At 33.1% G+C, this 22,721-nt stretch overlaps 3 protein-coding genes across 4 annotated transcripts; all 3 read left to right on the forward strand.

Annotated features, from left to right (window-relative positions):
• The first annotated feature begins 952 nt into the window (after nt 1–952).
• On the forward strand, nt 953–1,592 carry LOC132298636 (VQ motif-containing protein 25-like). The gene has a single exon (XM_059795036.1). It carries the CDS (start codon nt 990–992, stop codon nt 1,446–1,448), a length of 459 nt encoding a protein of 152 aa, XP_059651019.1. The 5' UTR covers nt 953–989; the 3' UTR covers nt 1,449–1,592.
• A 6,327-nt stretch (nt 1,593–7,919) lies between these two features.
• On the forward strand, nt 7,920–18,820 carry LOC132299276 (citrate synthase, mitochondrial). Of its 2 annotated transcripts, XM_059795798.1 has the most exons (20): nt 7,920–8,074; nt 8,920–8,987; nt 9,267–9,329; nt 11,092–11,133; nt 11,724–11,789; nt 11,911–11,976; nt 12,167–12,280; nt 12,569–12,632; nt 13,107–13,189; nt 14,001–14,050; nt 14,114–14,191; nt 14,571–14,699; nt 14,970–15,012; nt 15,214–15,300; nt 16,547–16,648; nt 17,188–17,295; nt 17,406–17,456; nt 18,033–18,106; nt 18,219–18,270; nt 18,366–18,820. In XM_059795798.1, the coding sequence occupies exons 2-20, from the start codon at nt 8,937–8,939 to the stop codon at nt 18,462–18,464; spliced, it is 1,422 nt and encodes a 473-aa protein (XP_059651781.1). In that variant the 5' UTR covers nt 7,920–8,074; nt 8,920–8,936; the 3' UTR covers nt 18,465–18,820. The 2 variants fall into 2 exon arrangements, with proteins under 2 accessions (XP_059651781.1, XP_059651782.1); XM_059795799.1 differs by lacking the exons at nt 7,920–8,074; nt 8,920–8,987; nt 9,267–9,329 and adding an exon at nt 9,694–9,768.
• A 1,482-nt stretch (nt 18,821–20,302) lies between these two features.
• On the forward strand, nt 20,303–22,078 carry LOC132299278 (uncharacterized). Its single transcript, XM_059795801.1, has 2 exons — nt 20,303–20,496; nt 21,731–22,078. Exons 1-2 carry the CDS (start codon nt 20,354–20,356, stop codon nt 21,978–21,980), a joined length of 393 nt encoding a protein of 130 aa, XP_059651784.1. The 5' UTR covers nt 20,303–20,353; the 3' UTR covers nt 21,981–22,078.
• Nucleotides 22,079–22,721: the final 643 nt, after the last annotated feature.

Below are 22,721 nucleotides of genomic sequence, written 5' to 3' on the forward strand. Positions count from 1 at the left end.
TCAAAATATATATGTGTGTGTAATTGTTTGATCAGTTCTTCTGTCTCTCAATTCATTAAAAGGGCTTCTTACAAGGCACGAAAAATGAAGAAAAATATTAAAAATTAAATAATTTATGGACATTGCTATGTGAAAACGCGTAAAATACAGTTGACAGCTTTAATTACAAATGGATTACAAGATAATATATTTTTTATATGTAACACTAAACAATTGATTCAAATATTAGTCCACTTATCATTTCAAATGATCATTGGTTAGAATCTCACCATCAATAACTTCTTAACAATGAAACTTAAACAATTATCCACCCGACAACATGCATTTATACTCTGTATGTGTTGTTTTTTTAGTATTGATGATCCATGTAAATTCTAGCAAGTTCATTTTATGCCTAGTTTAGAACATAATAAACACATTCTCATGTAAATAATACGTTATATATTTCAAAGACTTATGATAGACTCTCTGAATAGAGAGGGCCGAATTGAATCGAAAGCATTGACCATTGTGAGTCCCAATTGAAAACATTAACAACGCTTATGCAATACTCGGAGGTCAGCCCTCCAATTTTGGAGGGTCAAATGGCCAATCATATCTCAATTTTCAAAACATCTTTGGATCAATAATCTATTAATCTTTCACATTGATGGGCCTTTTTTTCTTTCTTTATCACAAGTGCATAGTAATTTATAGCTCCAAAACATGGACATATATATATATAAATATATATGTAGGGTTATTTTTTATTGCAATTAAAACGGTAAGACAATGCTCCATCTAATGGTTGGTTCGAAAAGGCAGCTTCCTAGCTCCTACAGACTAACTTATTTTTCTTCCCAAATATGGACTTTAGTATTCCAATAAATAGTCATTTTAATTAATTAGAATTTTCTATCTATATAAGCCTACCATTTTCTCTCCCACCAAACACAACCAATCTCTCTCTCTCTCTCTCTCTCTCTCTCATTGTTTCCATAAGAGAGAGGATGAAGCCGCACTTGTGTGATCATACTGTTTCTTCTCCATGTAAAGCAGCCATGCACAAGGACTCACACATAATATCAAAGCTGCAGAAGCCGAAGATACGCATAATTCACCTATTTGCACCAGAAATCATAAAGACAGACGTTCAGAATTTCCGAGAGCTGGTCCAAAAGCTCACCGGAAAACCAGCTGACCACGGTGTTGCCACGAGAAGTTCTAGTGGTGCTGCTCCAATCAAAGCATTGAGGACTATGTGTCCCGAGCCGAGCATGGAGTTCATGGACGTCCAACAAGATGAGATTCAGATATTTCATAATGGAGATGTTATAAAGAAGGAAGAGACAGACATATGGGAGTTAGATGAGAATTCGAATAATTTTGTAGATGTGGATGGTTTTATTCAAGACTTGACTGAATTTCCTCTACTTCCTTTTAAGTCTTCTTTCATGAATGCATACTGAGCCTATTCCTTCTTTTGATTTTCATCATCTTCTTCTTCTTCTGTTTTTTTAGGGTATTGACTTTCTTTCTCCTAATGTGCACACAGTCGCGCACACACATGTATATTATACTTACTGTTCATTGTTATTCTTAGTGCTTAGAAATTGGATTTGTGTTGTAAAGCTTCTGCATTTTGTTGTTTAATTATAACTCATGTTCAAATTACTCTCTCCCTCCACAAACTTTTAGCAAAATGTTGAACTAATTAACTGCATCAACAGATTTTTTTTTTCCCCGTTAAGGATTAACTGAAATATATAGTGTTGTGTATATATTTTATATTTATACATATAAGGAGAATCCCTAACTAAGCTCAGACAACTCAAAGAAATTGAATTACCAGAAGGAAGAAACTTAATTATTAAGCAAAATGTATATAAAGAGCTTCTAATCATTTAAAATAGTTAATTAATTTACCCCCAAGTTTGTTGGCATTAAACAAACATTGACTTCTAAATAGCCAAAGTCAATTCCTAAGTAAAATTTTTATCCGAAAATTGCAAGATAGAAGTCTATTTAATTTATCCAAAAAAGTAAAAGAAAGATATAAAAGCCCAAATTAATTTTACAGGCTAAGAACCTAGCTAGCATTGACATATATTTAAATCATATAACCAAAAGTCAATGCATGCCGAGGAAAGTTTTTGTATATTCACAACTTGGGAGCTAGTTAGTCTGAATAATGCCCAAAAGTACGTGATTAGATGCACCTAACCAATGCAATGCAAATTGAAAGAATAAGGAAGACTTAACAATATGTTAATAACCATTCAAATAAAAAATAAAAAAACAATATGTTAATAATATTTCGAAAAAAATAAAATAAAATAATAACCTTTCGTAAAAAACAATATGTTAATAATAGACTCGTGTTTCATACTTGATCATAAAATGGCAATGAGCTAGCTATATATACCCTTTTATGCTTGACCTAAACTGAATTTTAATTAACTTAAGATCTAGCAGTCAGTCATAGGGATCGATGACAATAAACCTGTTTTTCAGTTTTTATTAGAGAATTTTGCATGATAAAAAATAATAATCTATTAAAAATAATAGACAAGAGTGAAAGATATATATATATATATATATATATATATATATATATATATATAATTGCACAATTTTGCACAGTTGTTTTCTTTTGGATGCCACTCATTTTTCGGGAGCAAAATTGATTTTCATTAATTTTGCACATGTTTTACTCAGTCTAGAATTACATCTTTTTCCAAATTTTCTTTTCCAAAGAGAAGCATCAAGTTTGATAATGACAGCAAATAAGTCAATAATCAATGTATGAATGTATATAAGTGTGTGTGTGTATATATATATATATATATATATATATATATATATATATGGAAAACAAGCTGACTTCCCCCCAGGCCACCACACAACCACAACCACAACCACACTTATACACCCAGCTGGCATCTGAACTTCAGGTTAGGTAAAAATTAAGACAGCAATGAAAAACCTAGCTTGCTTCCCCACACGCGCGCGCACACACGACACTAATACACCCAGCTGCCGTCTGAACTTTTTTTTTTAGTCCCTGAATGAATGGGGTATTTTTTTTGTTTAATAAATATTCAAAAAAGAGTACAATTACAATAGGAGACTGATCTCCTAACTCTGAACTTCAGGCTAGGTAAAAAATTAAGATAGCGTATGATTAAAATTTCATCATTATCTTCAATGTATAAAGCGGTAAAAAATGCGATCACAATAAAATAAAATTGAATTAATTTGTGAATTAATAAAACCCTCTCTCTCCTTTTGTGTGTGCCTATGAAATATGTTTTTATTGTATTCATTATCTCTTGGTGTTATAAAAGGAGACTTGTCTCACATCGGTTTCGAATGGATAGTGACATGGATATAAATGGGTGGATATATAACACTACCCAATATCTTAAGTTTTTGAATAAATGTGCAAACGCCCACCCATTAAATTGGTATTAAAGTCAGACCCAGTCCTTAATCCTATATCACGGCAAGTGCTCAGTTCGGAAGACGTTCGAGTGTGCTACTTGGATAGGCAAGGTTACTCGACTGTAATGAGGGCGTTGCGGTTTGGGTGAAAAATAATGTTATAAGGGGAGACTTGTCCTATATCAGATCCGGATGATAAGTGACATGAGTATAAATACATGAATATTCACCACTACCTAATAACTTAAGTTTTTAAATAAATATGCAAACATTCACCCATTGCTATAGGGATTTAATTCATTTGACTGCATAATGAATTGGACTAACAAATGAAATAGATGCCAGAAAATTTGACCTTATTTTTAGCCACACGAGATGGTCACGAATTATGTGACCTTATTTTTAGCCACACAAGAGATGGTCATGAATTATGCTCAACTATATAAGGTTAGTAGATCACCAATGATTTGTCTCCAAGGATTCATTGTCGGGCTAAAATCATTCCCTATAAGGGTCATTACCCAGTGTGGTCCCCTTAATAGTTATTAAGAATGTGGGGAATAGATATAGACCTAATTTTAACATATTTGCATTGATTTTCACCTTGAAGCCTTCAACGAAAGACTTCAGCCGTACCCGAGGGTGTTCAGGCCGACTTTGGCCATTGTTCTTTGTAGAAAGTAGCTAAGCAACAATTGGAGTGGACGAGTCAGAGTCGTAAAGAGGATTGCTCACTTCTTTCTCTCATTCAAAACCGTGCATGAGACTTTCATCTCACATGACTCCTAAATGATAAAAAGAAGAATCAAAATAGGGCGTGGTCAAGTGGTAATTTACAAGCGCATAAAAACCCCATTCTACATTATTGAATGTATAATTTTTAAGTTATATCAAGCTATGGGAGAATTTTATATAAATTTCTAGAGAGCTTAGCAAACTCAGATATAAATTTTGTGTACTAATAATCACTAACTACACTACACAGCCCAAACTTTTTATAAGGTTGCTAAAAGTAGCTGAATTAAATAAATTTTGTGTACTAATCATCACTCGGGGAAGTTAGCACCAAGGGCCCAATTCGCGAATGTCTATCTCCTATCAGACCTTAGTTATTACCAATTCCTGTGGTGGTTGGGCCTGTTATTGTCTCCTTTGTTGGGCCTGTTATTGTCTAGTTGGCTGGGCTTGTTGACTAACACTGCGGCCTTGTCTTTGTTTGTTTTATGTTCTTCGACTTGGCTTGTTTTCTACTACTACTTACTATATGGTTTTGCCTGATTGGTGTATTCCCATTCTTTGGAAGAAAAGAAAATAAAACAATCATCCAACACTTCGGCTCTTTTTTAATTTTTTGGTATTTGGCAGAGATTTAGGTATCCCTTAAATCGGGCATGTCGTTTCAGAAATTGGTAGGTACGGGCATGCTAGAACCAATGAACTTTGTTCAATTTGTAGAGATTTAATCAACTTGAAAAAAAAAAATTAACCAAAGAGAGAACATTTAACTTTTTTTTAATGGGTTCAATTGACTTAAAGTGAAAAAGACTTTTAAATGGAATGAATTGCAATATAAATAAACCAAATGAAATGAACGTGAACATAAATAACAGAGAATAGGAAATCAATTCTAAAAATAACGTAAACAAAATAAATTTATTTAACTAAAAATGTAGAATTAAACTACTTTACAAGGATGCTTCTACAATTATGTATAGAAAACTAAAAGCGTTCTAAAATAAATTACTTCCTAAATCTAAGCCATTGGATTACAATAAAAAAATTTCCCATAAATCACATATATAAATTATCAAAACTATTCCAAGTGTTAAGCCCTGCTAACCTATAAATCACGTATATTCCCTCTACTTCCTTTGTTGAAGAGTCTATAAATATATTCCCAAACAAACATAAAGATAAATATTAAGGATAATTATATATAAATTCTTACCAACTAAAAGAATTCTTATCGCATGGATAAAACTTGTATCTTCTCGCATGGATAAAACTTTTATCTCTGGATGATATTTGGGTCCTCTCCATTTCATTCTCTCAGTCGATGTAACCCAATACAAATTAGACACATGTTCAATTTTTAAAAATTTGAAATAATGATTATTATCCAACTTCTTTGTTTTTTTAAACCAGATTATCCAACTTCTTGGTAACATCAAATTTGCATATAATATTTTAAGTTCATATTCCTTCCCTTTTCAACAATTGATATACTATATTCTTTTAAATAAATTTAATAATTTTTCATTGAGTATAGAAACAATCGTGATTCTTTTGGAAAGAAACAAAAATACCTTTGGGATTTAATTTAACCAATAAGAAAATTGATAATGATTATTTTTTAAAATTTTATACGTGTGTCTAAATTGTATTGGGTCACATCAATTAGGAGATGAACTCCGAGAGGAGGACCCAAGTATTGTCCTCTATCTCTTCAACAATATCTTCCACCAATATTATCATGTGGATGCCGTCCTCACCAAATCAAAATATTGTTATAGATTCAATCTTTACATGACGTTGTCACAGCAGCACCAAAATAATCACCACGTAATTTGTCACAAAAAGGGTGTCAACAAATCCTGGGCGGGGTGTGTAAGGTAACTTAAATTTGATTAATTCTACTACTGTCATGCTCCTACTCCCAGCTTATGTGACTCGGTTTTTGATTAATTCTGTTGCTCTCTTGCTCCTGTTCATGAACTATACCCATTTAATTAAACAATCAAATACATATTTCACTTATTCATTTAGATCTCTAACAAGTATCATCCCTATTACAGTGGGGGTGGGACTGTGGGACTTGGCAAAAATTGATGAATAAGTTATCTTTATCAAATTTTAATATTTTTATTTTCTTTGTAAAATATATTTTCGTCACAAGAAAAAAATACTTTTAAAAAAATATTTTATATCCAAATAAATGGAGTCTTCGCGATAAAATTATATAGCATTAGATAGAACAGTATTTTATGTGAGTGATGAATAATGTTATATCCCCATTAAATATTTTTACTTTCTAATTGTGTATCACGACTCATCGCAACAATACATATTCTAAGCATATAAATTTCTCTTGTTATATGATAGTATTTAATCATCAATTAAACATTGAATGCTAAACTAAGTTGATTTCTCTGTATAAAATAGACCTGATAATGTTAAAATTGATATATATATATATATCAATTTTAACATTATGAGGTCTATTTTATATATATATATATATATATAATTTAATCAAATCCAAGCTTTGAAAACTCAATTAAAGGTAGAATATAAAGATAAAGCTGATCAAAAAAGGTAATTTTTCTTTTTCCCCTTTTTTTATACTTTATAATATCACGTTTATGTAAAAAAAAATAAATAAATAAGTATTTTTCTTTCTCCCCTTTGTTTATTCTTTATAATATCACGTTTATGCCATTAAATTCTGTTTCTAAGAGCCAACCGGTTGAGATGCGCCTACTTATGAAACCAGTCAAAATGACCATTCGCACCTTCTTTTGGAATTTTGACTAGCACACCACATACATTTGTCAAATTTTCAACCACACACTTGTCTCCTTATGAATTTTTTAAACCTATATCACATTTTAAGTTAGCTCCAATAAGATACTATTTAAATTAGTCCGCATATAAAAATTAAAGTCAAAATTTTGAAAGTTGACAAAGACAACCCTCGAAATTAAGTTGGGAGAATTGTTTACATTGGCTTTTGGTTGTCTTACAATTAAAAATGTGTCAGAAAAAAAAAAAATGTAATTAAAAATGTAAACAGTCTTTTTAGTAGATGAATCAAGCGAACGCCCATATGTGGTGAGGGTTCCAACGATTAAATTAGTACTTAATTATTAAATAAATGTTAAAATTTGTGGTGAGGGTGGAGTATATTCCAACGATCAAATTAGTACTTAATTATTAAACAAATGTTAAAATTTGTCTCTCCTCTTATCCAAATAAGTTGATAAGTCTTGAAAAATATGATTATCCTTATCTAATTATTGTTATCAGACTCCTAAATTATTCTAGCTTCCATATATCACATTAGTTCCTTAAAAGCTACACTTATTTGATTAGTAAAAATATGAAACTAAAATTTAAAAAGTATTATTTAAGGAAAATAATTATTACATCGATTTGTTACAAGTGAATTATTATACCTATTCATTTTAATTGGTCTATCCATAGAACAAATATGAAAATGATCCCTTCACTTACTTGTATTGTACATTAAAAAATATTCGATTAAATAATTCACTGTAACAAATCAAATCAGTGCAAATATCACTGCTCATTATTAATTATCTAATTCGAAATGTTTTTGTGGTCAAAATTAATTTTATTTAAAAAGGACATTCATGTCTAAAGAAAAACTCAACAAGTAGGCGAATAATCATCAATGAGAAGCCAAGTCATAGAGACGCACTAGAATTGAATGGTTAATCTCGCCAATTAAAGCCCAATTCAAGGGTATCTACGGAAAATGACCTCAATTCAGTAGTCAAATCACATGTTTCGTCCATGTTCATATATATCTCTCTCTCACTCACAGAGATCTCTCGAACATCTCTCTCTCGCTCTCTATCTCTTGCTAGTTCATTAGCAGTTTCTCTCTCTCTAAACTTTTTAGGTCAAGGTACGCCATTCTTCAAATTTAATTGCTCTGACTACTAATTTCTGATTAATTTTGTATTATCAACTCGCATTTGATTCACAATAACATTCTCAATTACACGATCATGAGGTTCAGATCAACTTAAATACTCTCTGATGAATTGTTGTCCGATGTTTTGCGTTTGATTGAACCCTAGCCTCCTCTTCGATCTTCAGTTTACAGAGCTAGTATGCTGAATTCAGATTAAGCTCTCTATGTAATATATATGACACTAACGGTTTGTAAACCGGTGCAGCATCCGGTTTAAACCCATTCATCACTATCTACGGTAACGGCATTGATTTAAGGAACTTCATCCACCTAGTGTGTGATCAGATGAGCGGTTTTCTTTGAGTAGAACTAACACTGTTTTATTGGGATATGCATTTTTGGCCTCGGGCAATATGGGTATGTTGAACTTTGATGGGTTAGGATGTTTTTAATGGCTTCTTTAGAGAGAGGGGGGGGACAACTAGACGGGATAACTAGGGAAGGTGGATAGAAACCGAATCTTTCAATAATCAAACAGTAGTTTTCAAACTTGTGATCATAATTTTCTATTAGGAACTTGCATTTGATTTATAAGAAAATTCTCAATTACACTGCAATCATAGGTTCAGATCAACTTAAATAATCTCTAATGAATTGACTTCCAATATTTTGGGTGTGATTGAACTCTAGCAGCCTATTCAATCTTCAGTTTACAGAGATAGTAGGCCTGAATTCAGATGAAGTTCTTCAATATTTGTCTATGTATATGTATATTTGTAGGTAGATTTTACTATTGATTTTTAATTTGAATTATGGCGATGTCTATGCTGGTGCAGTGGAATTGCTGTGAGCCATGGCGTTCTTTAGAAGTGTGTCCGCACTTTCAAAGCTACGGTCTCGTATTGTAAGTTATACACAATTGCTGTGGAATGTGAGAGATTGCTAGATAATTTCATTGGTTATAGATAGTTTATAATTTTTACTTGTTTAATTAGATATTCTATAATTTTCATTCATACTAGAATTGATTTTCAGATATATTTTTTTCTTTCTTTTCTGTTTACCTAATTGTTAGATAATTTTTTGTTTAGTTAAGTAGAAGTTCTTTAATTTTCATTTATACTGGAACCGAATCACTGATTGTTAGATTTTTTTTAATTATTTTTTACTCTATGTTTTACAGGGCCAACAGTCAAGTTTCAACGGGTCTGTACGATGGCTTCAAATCCAAACCTCTTCTGATCTTGTAATCTCTCTCTCAATGATAGTATACACACACACACGTGTGTGCGTTTGGAGTCGTTGCCTCTATCTTTCTTTGTTTATATATATTTGTGTTGAAATTCTTGGCACATTTATGTATGCGTAGTCACGCTACTAGATGTTCAGTATCTGTTATATTAGAAGAAAGACTTGCAAAATGTTAAAGTTAACCAGTAATGAAGTAGGTAAGCATAAAATTAGAAATAAATATGCTCGTTACTATATTTATAGATGTCAAAGTGGTGGAGGACCATTGGACCAATTGATGGTTTTACCATGCACCTGACCAGTCTCAGGCGAGCTGTCATATTGAATTAGACCACAAACTGTTCTATTAGGCTGTACTGCCGTAGGCAAGTTTATAGATGTCAAGTTTCAACGGGTCTGTACGATGGCTTCAAATCCAAACCTCTTCTGATCTTGTAATCTCTCTCTCAATGATAGTATATACACACACACACACACACGTGTGTGTGTTTGCAGTCGTTGCCTCTATCTTTCTTTGTTTATATATATTTGTGTTGAAATTCTTGGCACATTTATGTATGCGTAGTCACGCTACTAGATGTTCGGTATCTGTTATATTAGAAGAAAGACTGGCAAAATGTTAAAGTTAACCAGTAACGAAGTACGTAAGCATAAAATTAGAAATAAATATGCTCGTTACTATATTTATAGATGTCAAAGTGGTGGAGGACCATTGGACCAATTGATGGTTTTACCATGCACATGACCAGTCTCAGGCGAGCTGTCATATTGAATTAGACCACAAACTGTTCTATTAGGCTGTACTGCCGTAGGCTGTTTATAGAATGACAGCATGGCTCTCATGTAATGATATATACTAATGCACTTTTGCCTCATGAGTTCTTTTGAGAACAAAGAAGCCAAAGAGGCCAATGAAAAATTGTCCTCAATGTTTTGTTAAGTTTTAGCAACCTGGATATAGTATGATTTTCAGTGTGAAACAAAGTAGAACAACTTCCAAATAGTTCTGTAATTTTATCTAAAATTGGTAGCAAATCGAAACATTCAGATTCAGTTTTCATCGAGTGATCAAATGTGTCTTCTTTCTTCTTCTTCTTCTTGCTTTTTTTTTATTTTTTTATTTTTTTTATTTCTGTTTTTTTGGCATTTTGTGGTTGGTTTTATCAAGCAAAACACAGTTTTGTATTCTTATGTTTTGACGGTAGTTATAGAGTTAAGCAAGTACTATTATCACAGCCTAACTAGGTTTGAATTTCAAGTCCTTTGCATGAAGATGTCTGCTTGTTGAGAATTGAAAATCTATTTTGAATTTTCAGGGCCAAGTATTTAAGACTTGTAGGTGCGTAAGCGTGTATTAAAAGTGTGTGACAATGTTCATTGTCTGACCAAGTTCACAGCATAGAATTGTGGTCCTGTTTCTTTTCACCTGTACTGCATTCTCTTGCCTCTGATTATTTCCTACTGTATGAATATATATTGAAATGCCTGATGGCCCGTATTCTCTTTTATTTATGTCATGTAATTAAAGGTCTTAAGACTCCTAGCACACTATGGTATGATCCCAGCAAGGAAAAAAAATTCTGGAGTGAAAAGTTACAAATTATGCATTGGACCTACTAGAGCCCCCAAAAGAGCACACCTTTGATGGGTTGATGTTAATAAATTTTGCTTGTATTTGGAATTTGTAACTTTATTTTTATAATCAGTACTACTACTTACAAGAAGTTCTAATTATCTTACTGTTCCCTACCACACAGGACCTTCATTCTCAGCTGAAGGAAATGATCCCAGAACAACAGGTACATTCTACTAGATGTGACAGGTGTTTTGTTTACAATAGAGAGATTTTTCTTGGATCTTTTTTCCCCCTTGCTCCCTGATTTCTACACTTCTAGTGTGTTAAACTCAACCAGATTTTATTTTAAATGTCTCGTCTCCATTGGATTTGTTATTTGAGTTTAACCTTGTCCAATTTATATGCAGTTGCATTTCTCTCTCTCCCTTTTTTTTTGGCGTCATTGTCACGTTCTTTATTTGTTTAGTTGACCATATTTTTTGGGGGAAGGGATGTGTAATTTTGCAATTGGAACAACGTTTTTTAGCAATTAGCTTTACTAAGTTATAGTGTAATATACTCTATATTAAATGGGGCATGTTTATGCTGTAGGATTATGTTGTTTATACTTAAGATCCAAAATATTGTGTTGTTTTGTATTGGAAATCAAGTGTGATTGGGGTCCCAGGCATGGTAAACCAGTGACATTGGACTGCATAAATGGTACCATATGATAAAAGTTTTTTTTCTTACTAACGCTTCTGGTTAGATATGTACTCTCATATTTTAATTCAGAAAGTTGAACTTCAATACCTGAATTCAATTTTGTTATAGGAGCGCTTAAAGAAACTGAAATCAGAGCATGGAAAGGTTCAACTAGGGAACATTACTGTTGACATGGTAAGTATTGTTCTAATATCCATGGCAGAAGTGAATGATCATACTTTTCCCTGGTTATTGTGTGCTTGCAATGTCAGGAAACATGTTACTTATTTCTGTATTCATCTGTTACAATTGGAAGGTTCTTGGTGGGATGAGAGGAATGACAGGGTTATTATGGGAACCGTCATTACTCGACCCAGATGAGGTATATGTCCTGTTTACATACCTAGTTTTTTTTTTTTTTTTTCCTGAGATTTTGTTTGCAGTATTTCATGTTTATGAATCTATCTATATCCGCGCGCGCACACACAACAACAATTAGTTGGTGACTGCATGGTAACAAGATAAGTTCTTTTATTTTAACTGAAAGTTGGGCTTTCTCTCTCTTCCCCCAGGGAATCCGCTTTCGAGGTATGTCTATCCCCGAATGTCAGTCGTTATTACCAGCGGCAAAGCCTGGTGGAGAGCCATTGCCTGAAGGTCTCCTCTGGCTTCTTTTAACCGGAAAGGTATGTAGTCTTGGTGTTTGAGATGGGATGCCGTTATATATGTATACGGGGAAATAGGGGACAATAAGAAAGAGATACTGTAATTTGATGACGAGAATTCGCTAGATTTTGAGATCCTGTTTAAATATGGTACAAGACAAGCCTCACGTTTTGTCTTTGCCAATGTTACTTTATAAGCTTTGACATATAATCAAACCATTAACTCATTGGCTCTTCCTTTTTTCTGGATTTAGCACCTTTTTGTTTTTTCCTTTCTTCCCCTTCCCTTTATCGTTTTCCTTTATACAGGTACCGAGCAATGAGCAAGTACATGCATTATCCAAGGAATTACGAAGTCGTGCTACTGTTCCAGGTTCTGTAGCTTTTAATTTGTCTCTATCTGATCATAACTTGATGATCTGTGGGATGGTGTGGATACCACATTTTATCGTTGCAACTTGAGTTAATCTCCTTAGCTGGAGTTATTGTTTGTTGAATTCAATTTATACATTCTGTTTCTTACTTAATTAAACCTTTAATTATTATTTTTCTTTAAAATGGCATAAAAGGAAACGTAATTGAAATTTCACACCCCTTTCTATGGACTCTCTGGTTGATTGTGTTTTATCTCATTTCGTCAATTGAGACTATTAGAGAACTACACTGGCAAATTTGTTGTCGCTCTTCTAATTTTTTGACCGTTGCATCTCTTCAGTATTTTTACATGTCTTTGATTAGAGGTTCCACGCCAGCTGTCTACAAAAAATCCCCCTTTTATATGGTTTCTCTATCAGCACTGTGAGTGTTTAACACTATTCTGTGAACTTGTCTTTTGCTGTGGTTGCAGATCATGTGTATAAAGCCATCGATGCTCTACCTGTCACGGCTCATCCAATGACTCAGTTGGCAACTGGTGTTATGGCTCTTCAGGTTGATAGATGGACTTAACAACTTATTTTATTTTCATACTGCGCTGTATTATTTTTGTCAATGGTTCAAACTTGTTTTTGCATGTTCATGATCAATTTGAAATACTGGTTTTATATGCATCTCTTCATTATGCGCGTGGCGGCTTGGGACAGGCTTTTAAGTGTTCTCCTGAGTTGTATATGCTAATTGTGTTAAGCTCCTTCACTATCTAGAGCAAAATGCGAATCTAAAACAATAGGCTATATATGTCAAACATAAAAATTCTATTTTGTAATGAAGAGCATATTTTACTTAACTGTTTTCTGATCCGTAAATCATTCAAAATTATTTCAGCACATTAAACTTATTGGTTCAATTTTCCCATCAGTTTGTTAGGCAGGTTGGTGGTTTGGATAAAGGTACTATACTTTGGGTGATAGTTGGTGGTTTGGGATGGATGAATGCCTTATTTTAAATTAATTCCCTTTAGGCTCCATTTGTTTCGACGTAAAATATTTTTCTCATATAACATTTTCCATGTAAAATGATTTTTTTCATTTCATTTTCTGGTGTTTGGCTTAGAATCTGAAAATATATTTGGGGAAAATATAAATATATATATATTTGATAAGTATATTTGGGGAAAATATAAATATATATATATTTGATAAGTATATTTGGGGAAAATATTATTAGGGGTATCCACTTCCACCCCCATGAGTGGGAGGCACTGGGTTCAAGTCTTAGTTGGGATATATATACTCTTGATTGACTTTTTCACAATTTTCAGTTAGACATCAACTCAATTCAACCCCTGTTTGTTGTCTTTCAGGTTCAGAGTGAATTTCAAAAAGCATATGAGAAGGGGATACCAAAATCAAAGTGAGTTCTCCTGGGTCTTCCCTTCCACGGTTATGCAAACACCTAAGATTATTCAATTTTCAGGTACTGGGAGCCGACATATGAGGACTCTCTTAGTTTGATTGCCCAAATGCCAGTTGTTGCTGCTTATGTCTATCGCAGGTCAGTGGTGAATATACTTAGTACTGTTGATTTTGGACATGATCTATAATGATTATACATTATGGATTATAAAATTATTTCATAGGTGCTGTTTCATGGGTGCTAGACTGCTTTTATAAAGGCTAAGGATTTGATGTTCTTGGTACAATGATTTTATGTTTTTGTTCATTGCGTATTGTGTGACATTGTTGTTGTATGACATTTTGTTACTGTGTATGTTCGTGCATGCATGCGATGCCTCTATTTTCAGCTTTTTGTCTTCTAGTTCTAGCATTAAGGTCCATGGCTGCTTTATATTGCTTATTGCCTCTTTACATGGTGTTGTGTTTAGGAAGATTTGAATTATGTGTGGATTGACGACTTCCTTCTCTTTTTGAAGGATTTACAAGAATGGACAAACAATTGCCTCGGATGAGTCCCTAGATTATGGTGGAAATTTTGCGCACATGCTGGGCTTTGATAGTCCCGACATGCAAGAGCTTATGAGGCTTTATCTCACCATCCATACGTGAGTTTGCACTCTAATCATCCAAAATTTTATAATTTTTTTTCTCAAAAATATATAATTAGAGTATGTTAATGTGCTAATAACTTCAATTTTTAAATTTTGCTAAGACTATTTGCATAGAGGAATCTTTTACCTGACTCAGCAGACTTAAAAATGTGTCACGGTTATGTGACGTAATTCCTCAAGTTGCTAAAACCATGTCACTAGATAGAGCACAGTACCCCTCAACTAAGTTGTGACTTAAAAATGTTTTTTCATAATTTGTTGCAGTGACCATGAAGGTGGGAATGTTAGTGCTCACACAGGTCATCTAGTAAGTGACTTCAGCTTTTCCCTGTAGTTGAAACTAAATTTGTACTTTCTTGGATTATTGCATCTGTTTGTTTTACTTAAGTTCACCAAGTTTCACATCAGCAACTATGAAAGGCTGTTTATGTTTATAACCATTTTGGTCCATAACATGATTATGCAATTAGTAGATGCTGATATATGCACGGTTTCATGCTTAATTCAGGTTGCCAGCGCTCTTTCAGACCCTTATCTTTCATTTGCTGCTGCATTAAATGGTTTGGCTGGACCGCTCCATGGCTTGGCTAATCAGGTATTATATCTTCTTTGGGACATTGTTTCTTTCCATTTTTGTTTCTTTGAGAATAATTTGTCTAGTTATTTTTAGTTGGTGAAATTCATTTTATTTAAACTCCGCCTGCATGCACATGAATGCTTGTGGATAACTGGATATGATAGTTCACTAGAAGTTGCACAGCATCATAAAATCCATGAAGTGTTACAAAAATCTATCTGTTTGGGTGAAGCTGAGGATCCACTGCAAATTGATCATAGCTCAACCAACTTGTTCAAGCTCCATGTTCAACCAATTGAGCCAAGTTTAATTCACCCATTGAAATCTTCTGAGCACAAATGAAGAAAATACTGTCATAAGGTTATGCATATAAATGAAATCTTAAGCTTTTCCTCAAAAAATTGTGAAGATGGTTGATGCTCAGGGTTTTGCTTTAGTTTTGAGTTGCAGAGTGGGCTCCGGTCTTCTTTTTCAGGCCTTCTAAAGCCAAGGTAGTGTCAAGACATTGTGGTGGAGCAGTTCAAGAAAAAACTGGCAGGTTGAAAGAGGCAATATTTATCAAAAGGATGCAAACTCATTTTTATCAAAGATTATTCCTGTCATTTCAATTCTGGTTGGGGAGAGGTTTGAGAATCTGTAAAGGGAGATTTTTTATTTTTTATTATTTTTAAAGGGGGGGTGGTTATATGAAAAAATTATCTACTTGACTGAATAAGATTTAGTCTAATTACCAAAAAGGAGTGGGATTAGTCTATTCTGGGGGAAATTACAATCATTTGAAGATGTCTATTTTGAACAATGCACGAAGCAAATACTTTCTGGCTACCGAAGCCTGATCTCAAGATAATCAGTATTGCTTTGGGATTCTGTACCAAAATAAACCCAAAATATTATGTCCACAGCACCGATGTAGATGATACTTGTTGCTTTCAAGTTGGATTAGTAGGCCCAAACATTATTTGTACTGATACATGTTGCTTTCAAGTCGGATTAGTAGGCCCAAACATTATTTGTACTTGCATCTTATCATAGGAGGAGATGAGAAGTTAGTGGCCCAAATCAGGCACAACTAGACATATACTAGTGATTGGCTTTGACAGGGCCAACTCATCATGCAGCATTAAAAACCAGAAAATTTGAAAATGAGAGTTATTTTAAAAAATTTCCTATTTTGGAATTTATAATGAGCTTTTCTATTTTTGCTTCATATTTTTCTGATTTTATTTGATTTGTCGTCCTTACTTTCACCATAATGTGGTTACAGGAGGTTTTGCTCTGGATCAAATCTGTGGTTGAGGAGTGTGGAGAGAACATAACCACAGAACAGTTGAAAGACTATGTCTTGAAAACATTGAAGAGTGGCAAGGTAATATAGAACTTTTTGCTATATTTCCAAAGTTTTCTCTTGCAATCTTAAGAAATTTCAATGTATCCTATGCAATTCTATACACTATAGACATACCTGTTGAAGTAAAAATTTGAAACATGGCAATACTGATTTCTGAATTCAATGGTTAAATTTCTGTAGGTCTTAAATTTTGTAACACTTCGCATTTCTGAATCTTAATTGAAAGCAAACTCCAAGTGAGACCTTTCTGTCCAACTCCTTTCAGCTGGCTGCATATGTTGACTGTTGGGAAAAAAAATTAGTGTTCTAGTAGCTCAGTTCTCTACTTTTGCCTATTTTCTGTATATTTCTCAAGAAGGTCCACCCTTAGATTTGCTGTTCTCTATACTCGCTTCTACCTCACTGTTGGACTTCTCTTTTCCACTCAAAATGGAGCTTTTAAATTCACCTACTATTATCACCGTCCCAATTCAACTTTAGACCTTCTAAATGCCTTAATATGAAGACTATTAATAGTTTATATCTAATTTCATGTCCTTTACTCGTAAATTTTGCAGGTGGTTCCTGGATTTGGGCATGGAGTTTTGCGTAAAACAGATCCAAGGTACATGTGTCAGAGGGAGTTCGCGATGAAGCACTTACCTGATGATCCACTGTTCCAGCTGGTATAACTTAAGCCCTGATAAGATAATGATGACGTGCCTTTGTGTCGCATAAATAGGTGCATATTGCAATCTAATCATTTGATGATCTAATCTTACTTTTACTTTTATAGGTTGCAAAGCTTTATGAAGTGGTGCCTCCTATACTTACTGAGCTTGGCAAGGTAACTTGTTTATTTCTATATAAACATTGAAGTGAAGATTACTAGACATAACTCACATATAAGATACGCATCCTTTGCATAAACTCTTTGGATGTGCAATTACTAATGTATTCCTTACGTAATTAATGGCCAAAATAATAACATGAATGTTATTTTTGTTCCTTCCATATTTTTGACTGAAATCTGAAATCTATGCACTATAGACTTGCAATCTTGGACTGATGAGAATTGGAGTGGAGACCTGGATTGGCTCATTTGAAAGATGTTAATTACGGAAACCATCATAAGATGATTTTGAATTATTTCCTTTTCTTTTAATGCATCATTCTTTTATTTTAGTACCAAATTAAATAAAATATTTAATGAGATAATTCAAATTTCTAACTACTGAAAAGAGGATTTCAAATTTCTGCCATATCTATACCTTGTATGGGATTTGTCTATATTGCTTTTGAAACTTCATATCCAATTTTTTTGCCAAAAATTCATCGTCGATAATTTTTTTTAATTATTTTAAATTTAACTTCACATGATTCAAGGAGTGAGCTTTACATATTCTTTTTGGGATTGTTGTAGGTGAAAAATCCTTGGCCCAATGTTGATGCCCACAGTGGGGTATTGCTGAACCATTATGGCTTAACCGAAGCAAGGTAAGTTACTTGTTATTCTAACTGGTCTGTCGTGACCAGTGAAAGAGTTCTTTTAACCTACTTGTTACTATTTCTAAAAGATAGTAATCTCCTTAAAAATTAATCGTGACAGATATTATACCGTTCTTTTTGGAGTATCAAGGTCTATCGGAATTTGCTCTCAGGTTCTCTCTCGCTATATATATGATATCTGCTGCTTCTTTTTTAAATGTGTGCGTGTACTTGAGTTTCTCTGACTTGTTTTCTTTTGTTGTTTTAGTTGATATGGGACCGAGCTCTTGGGTTGCCGCTTGAGAGGCCGAAAAGTGTGACAATGGAATGGCTTGAAAATTACTGCAAGAAGACAGCTGCTGCTTAATCTTGAATTTCACATGCACAGAATATAGTATCGTTTTTCTCAATAATAATATATGAAAGAGCATAGATCTATGGGGGAAAGGCATGGTGGTCTAAAACTGGGACATTCACTGATGTGATTGTATTTTAATAGGCTTTAGAAATGGATTTGTTCTGGTGCTTCTTTCCCAAATTTTTGAATTTAGTCAAATGTATTTCCTATTTTTGCTTTCTTAATCCATGAATGATTGATTGGAGACCAGCTCTGTGCGGTCGGTGATTGTCTTCTCCGTTGTTGATCTTGAAAATGTATAACAGGTTAACACTAGACATCCTTTGGTCCCTTTTGGATGATTTGAATTTAAAGTTTTTCTTAAAGATCAGCGTGCAACCTGAAAGGAAAGTAATTTTCTTTTTTTCTTTTTTTCTTTTTTTTGTTAAATTGGTTTTCCTATTGATCAAGTATTCAAGTAGTTGATTGGTGTCTCTATTGCCTTGAGTAGAATATTTGAATCTTGATTGTCTTTCTCAAATTGGTAGAATTGTCAACTGATCATTGTTCCAAGAAATGCAACAATAAAAAATATATATTTATGGCATAGTTGCTCTTTAAAAAACTAGAAGTAATTAAAGCTTGCTTGGTTTGTAATTTTTAAAACAGTTTTCAAGAATTGAGGTAACAGAAAAATCTTTCTTAAAAGATAGTTCTTTAAAAATAGGACCTTTTAGTTTTTATAAAACGGTTTTTGGAAAATTGAAACAAGCAGAATATTTTTTGTACAATTTTTTATTTTCAATGAGTTACAAACCAAGAATGATTTAAATAAAATTAGTTTACTTTTTATCTCTCTTTTTTAAAACAAAATTAATTATCTCTAATGTTCTCAAATTATAATAATTATTATTACTGTTACTGTATAAAATAACCAAGAAGTCCACTAGTTGCGAATTGGAGACAGTTTCAATTTCTTGAAGAAAGTGTCAATTATTATCTTCTAAAGGAGTGCTAATTGAAGAAGGTGTGTATAATTAGGATTGATTAGTTTTGAATACATTAATAATTTTAAATTTTTATTTTTATGGGATTATACTATTATTATTTTTTAGACAAAAATACCCTTTTAAATCATTTAATCTTTCTTCCTCTCTTCTTCTCTCCTCTTTTTTAATAGGAAATGAGTGGTTAGTTATGTGAATGGATTCCTTCACCAAAAAAAAATATATATACGTATATAAAACTAATTTTGTATATATATTTTTTAAATCTCAGAATCTATCTTATTCTTTTTACTTCTTCTTTTTTGGATTTTTTTTCTATCTCTTTTTTTTTTTTTTTCTTCTCAGGATCCATTTCTTATGAATGGATTATCATATCTAACTTTTTTTTTTTTTTTTTTTTTTTCTTTTTCAGCATCCATTCACATCACATTAGTTGTTACACAATATGCACACATTCCTGTATGAATCGATTAAAATAAAAAATAAAAAATAAATAAAAAAACATATTTTAAAAGGATATTTTTATCTAAAAAATAATGTTAGTAAAGTCCCATAAAAATAAAAACTCAAAATAATTAATAAATTTTAAACTAACCAATCCTACACGTGATTACGAATAAACAATCGTTTGCGCCGACTGCAATTAGTAAGCTGATTGCAATTAGTACTCCTCATTCTATTTCTACATTTGTTGGGCATAAAATTAAATATAAAAATAAATACTGTAAATAAACATTACCGACGATAACCTACAAAAGACCATGGAAGTGATTGATTAGGGTTGTATAAAATACTGTGTAATTGGCACGTGGCATACTATGGCAGATAGCAACCATCCAATTCAATCTTTCAAGGGAGGGCCATATGCTTCTCAATTTTATTCACATCAGATCGTGTCCCAGTTTGTAAAGAATGGTCTCGCTTCGTTGTTCTGCCAGTCCTTTCCAATCTACCCTAGGGTTTCATCATCCGAGTTGCAGGGCTGACTTTCCCGCCATCACCGTCCTTAAGCTTGGGTTCACTATCCCTCCTACTCCTACCGCTTTGAATTTCAGGTAACCTCTTCCAATTCACACAACCTGTTGGTGTTTTCTTGTGTCTTTCAAGGTTTTTCTAATTTGATGTGATTTCATTAAGAGGTTTCTATGTTTCGGGTTTTCACTAATTGAAGTTAATTAGTCCACTTCACTGATTTCAGCCATTCTCATTGTTATTCTTATAATGTGTCTGTAATGGTACTTAACCCCTTATTTTCAGGCTGTGTTTTCGGCTTTATTAGAAATCTATATAGTGAACTTGCATATGTATGTGATTGTTTATTCCTAAGTTGAACATTGTTACATCATATTTCTCATTAATGTTTTATTTGATGAATAGATTTATCGCATTCCTAAATTGCCATGATGATGATGATATCTGATTAGTGCTTCTTTTATAAAATTTACCATCAAACTCTTTTTGCTACCTAACATGAGGGTTGAATTTATAATATTTTTAATCTGATTCTTGGTTTATTCTCTCTTTCTTAATTGTGTATCCTTGTAATTGTTTTAAATGTTTCTCTTTATTTTCATATACTCAATAGGTGATTTGTTTTTGTACATTTGTTTGTGCCGGGGAGGGCTTTGCATAACATGAGTAGGGTAGTCCGCATGTGTGTGGAGATTGTAGAGGAATTGAGGATTCTATATTCTATAACGTTGAAGAAGTCCGTAGATTAAAGATGATTCAAGAATGGTAGACATATATATAGAGTTGTAAATATGTAGATATATGGTGGAGAGTTCTAGATACTGATTTTAACCATGGATTATAATGCATCCTAGTTCTTCATTAGGGAGGGGATACCTATAAATAGGTGAGGTGTCATTTATAGAAATCAAGCTACAAAAGTAAGATTGAGTAGAAGAAGTGAGGAGACTGGATTGACCCGTAATTTTTTCTAATTATATTTTCATTTTAATTCATAGGTCGATGTAATAAAAAGTTATAAGGGAGAAAAGTAAACAAATATGGTCACAATGGTTAGGTAGTCCTAGATTTATGAGCTATCTAACCCCATTCGATCGATCAAAATTTAGAGAATTGTCTGCAATCACCTTGAAATAAGACAAATTGTTGAAAAAAAAAAGGCTCCAAAATATTGGAGAATTTGCTTTAATTGGCAAAAGCTGAAAAATTAATACTGAGTTCACTTAAAATTAACTTCCCTGTTGCTTTTGTGCTTGTGATCAGTTGGTTAACTTCTATGGATTCATTGTCAAATTGTTTATTAATTCTTAAATGTAGGGTCAAGAATGACATAAAATTGCAATTAAAACGGAGGTTGCTTAGGCCTTCTGCATCAAACACCAACCCTTCAGATGGAGACTCTCTCAAAGAAGAACCAGATGGTGGGAGAAAAACTGGTGATGCCACCCAAGGCCCTCCATTCCTTACTATTTTGGCTGGTTTGTTGGTCTTTTTTGTCATATCTTGGGTCATTGGTTCCATTGTTATGTGGCTGATTGGCCTAATTGTCCATCTGCCTCCTAAATAAGGTTGTGCTTTCAATGCCATCTCAATATTAAAAAAACTTGTACAAATTGCTATTAATCCTGGCTCAACTTATTCTATTGGATTGCATACTTTCCTCTTGACCTTGTTCCTAGAAATAAGAAGCACTCCCTACAAATATGTTGCATTTCTCTCTACCAGTAGTGATACAATATAGTTGCTTTTCCTATTTCCAACCGTAGACATGAGAAGCACTCTTGACAAACAATATGTTGCAGCTTCAGTCCATGGTGGTCTTTAATTCTTGGATATCAGTGATTATTCAGTATTGCTATTATGTCGATATCCATTTCAGCATGTGAAGAATTCACAGAAGTTTTTTGTTTAGCAGCATGGCAGGTGCACAACCTTGTTCTTTCGTGACTCTGATTCGGATATGAATCGGATATTTCTAGCCGGTAGGTTGAAGCAAATTAGCAGATCTGCTATTCTAAAGATAAAATTTGTTAGCACCATTAGATCATGCTAACAATAATTATCAAGTAAGAGGCACTTCTATTCTTCAAGCTTTAGTGAAGTAATCATATTGAAGTATAGGAAAGGAATGAATAAAGCAAACCTATTCGGGAAAAAATAAAATAAATAAAATGGAAATGTAGGATGTTTGCTATCGTAATCCAATAGAAAGAAGTGTTTTTAGCTCTAGGATAATGGAACCAGAGGAAGGTTCAGATACAATGGTCTCAAAGCAATCCTTTGTTCCAAGTTCCAACCCTTCAGTTTT

The sequence above is a fragment of the Cornus florida genome, unplaced genomic scaffold (genome assembly GCF_030987335.1).
Source record: "Cornus florida cultivar Cherokee Brave unplaced genomic scaffold, ASM3098733v1 CherokeeBrave_3.0.0_Hap2_Chr03, whole genome shotgun sequence".
Lineage (NCBI taxonomy): Eukaryota > Viridiplantae > Streptophyta > Magnoliopsida > Cornales > Cornaceae > Cornus > Cornus florida.

Excerpts from the sequence above, each read along its gene's own strand:
- LOC132298636 (XM_059795036.1), top strand. The coding sequence starts at position 990 with ATGAAGCCGCACTTGTGTGATCATACTGTTTCTTCTCCATGTAAAGCA.
- LOC132299278 (XM_059795801.1), top strand. The coding sequence starts at position 20,354 with ATGGTCTCGCTTCGTTGTTCTGCCAGTCCTTTCCAATCTACCCTAGGG. Across the intron at positions 20,497-21,730 it reads CCTACCGCTTTGAATTTCAG|GGTCAAGAATGACATAAAAT; the intron begins GTAACCTCTTCC and ends TCTTAAATGTAG.
- LOC132299276 (XM_059795798.1), top strand. The coding sequence starts at position 8,937 with ATGGCGTTCTTTAGAAGTGTGTCCGCACTTTCAAAGCTACGGTCTCGT. Across the intron at positions 13,190-14,000 it reads CTGGTGTTATGGCTCTTCAG|GTTCAGAGTGAATTTCAAAA; the intron begins GTTGATAGATGG and ends GTTGTCTTTCAG. Across the intron at positions 18,271-18,365 it reads CTATCGGAATTTGCTCTCAG|TTGATATGGGACCGAGCTCT; the intron begins GTTCTCTCTCGC and ends TTGTTGTTTTAG.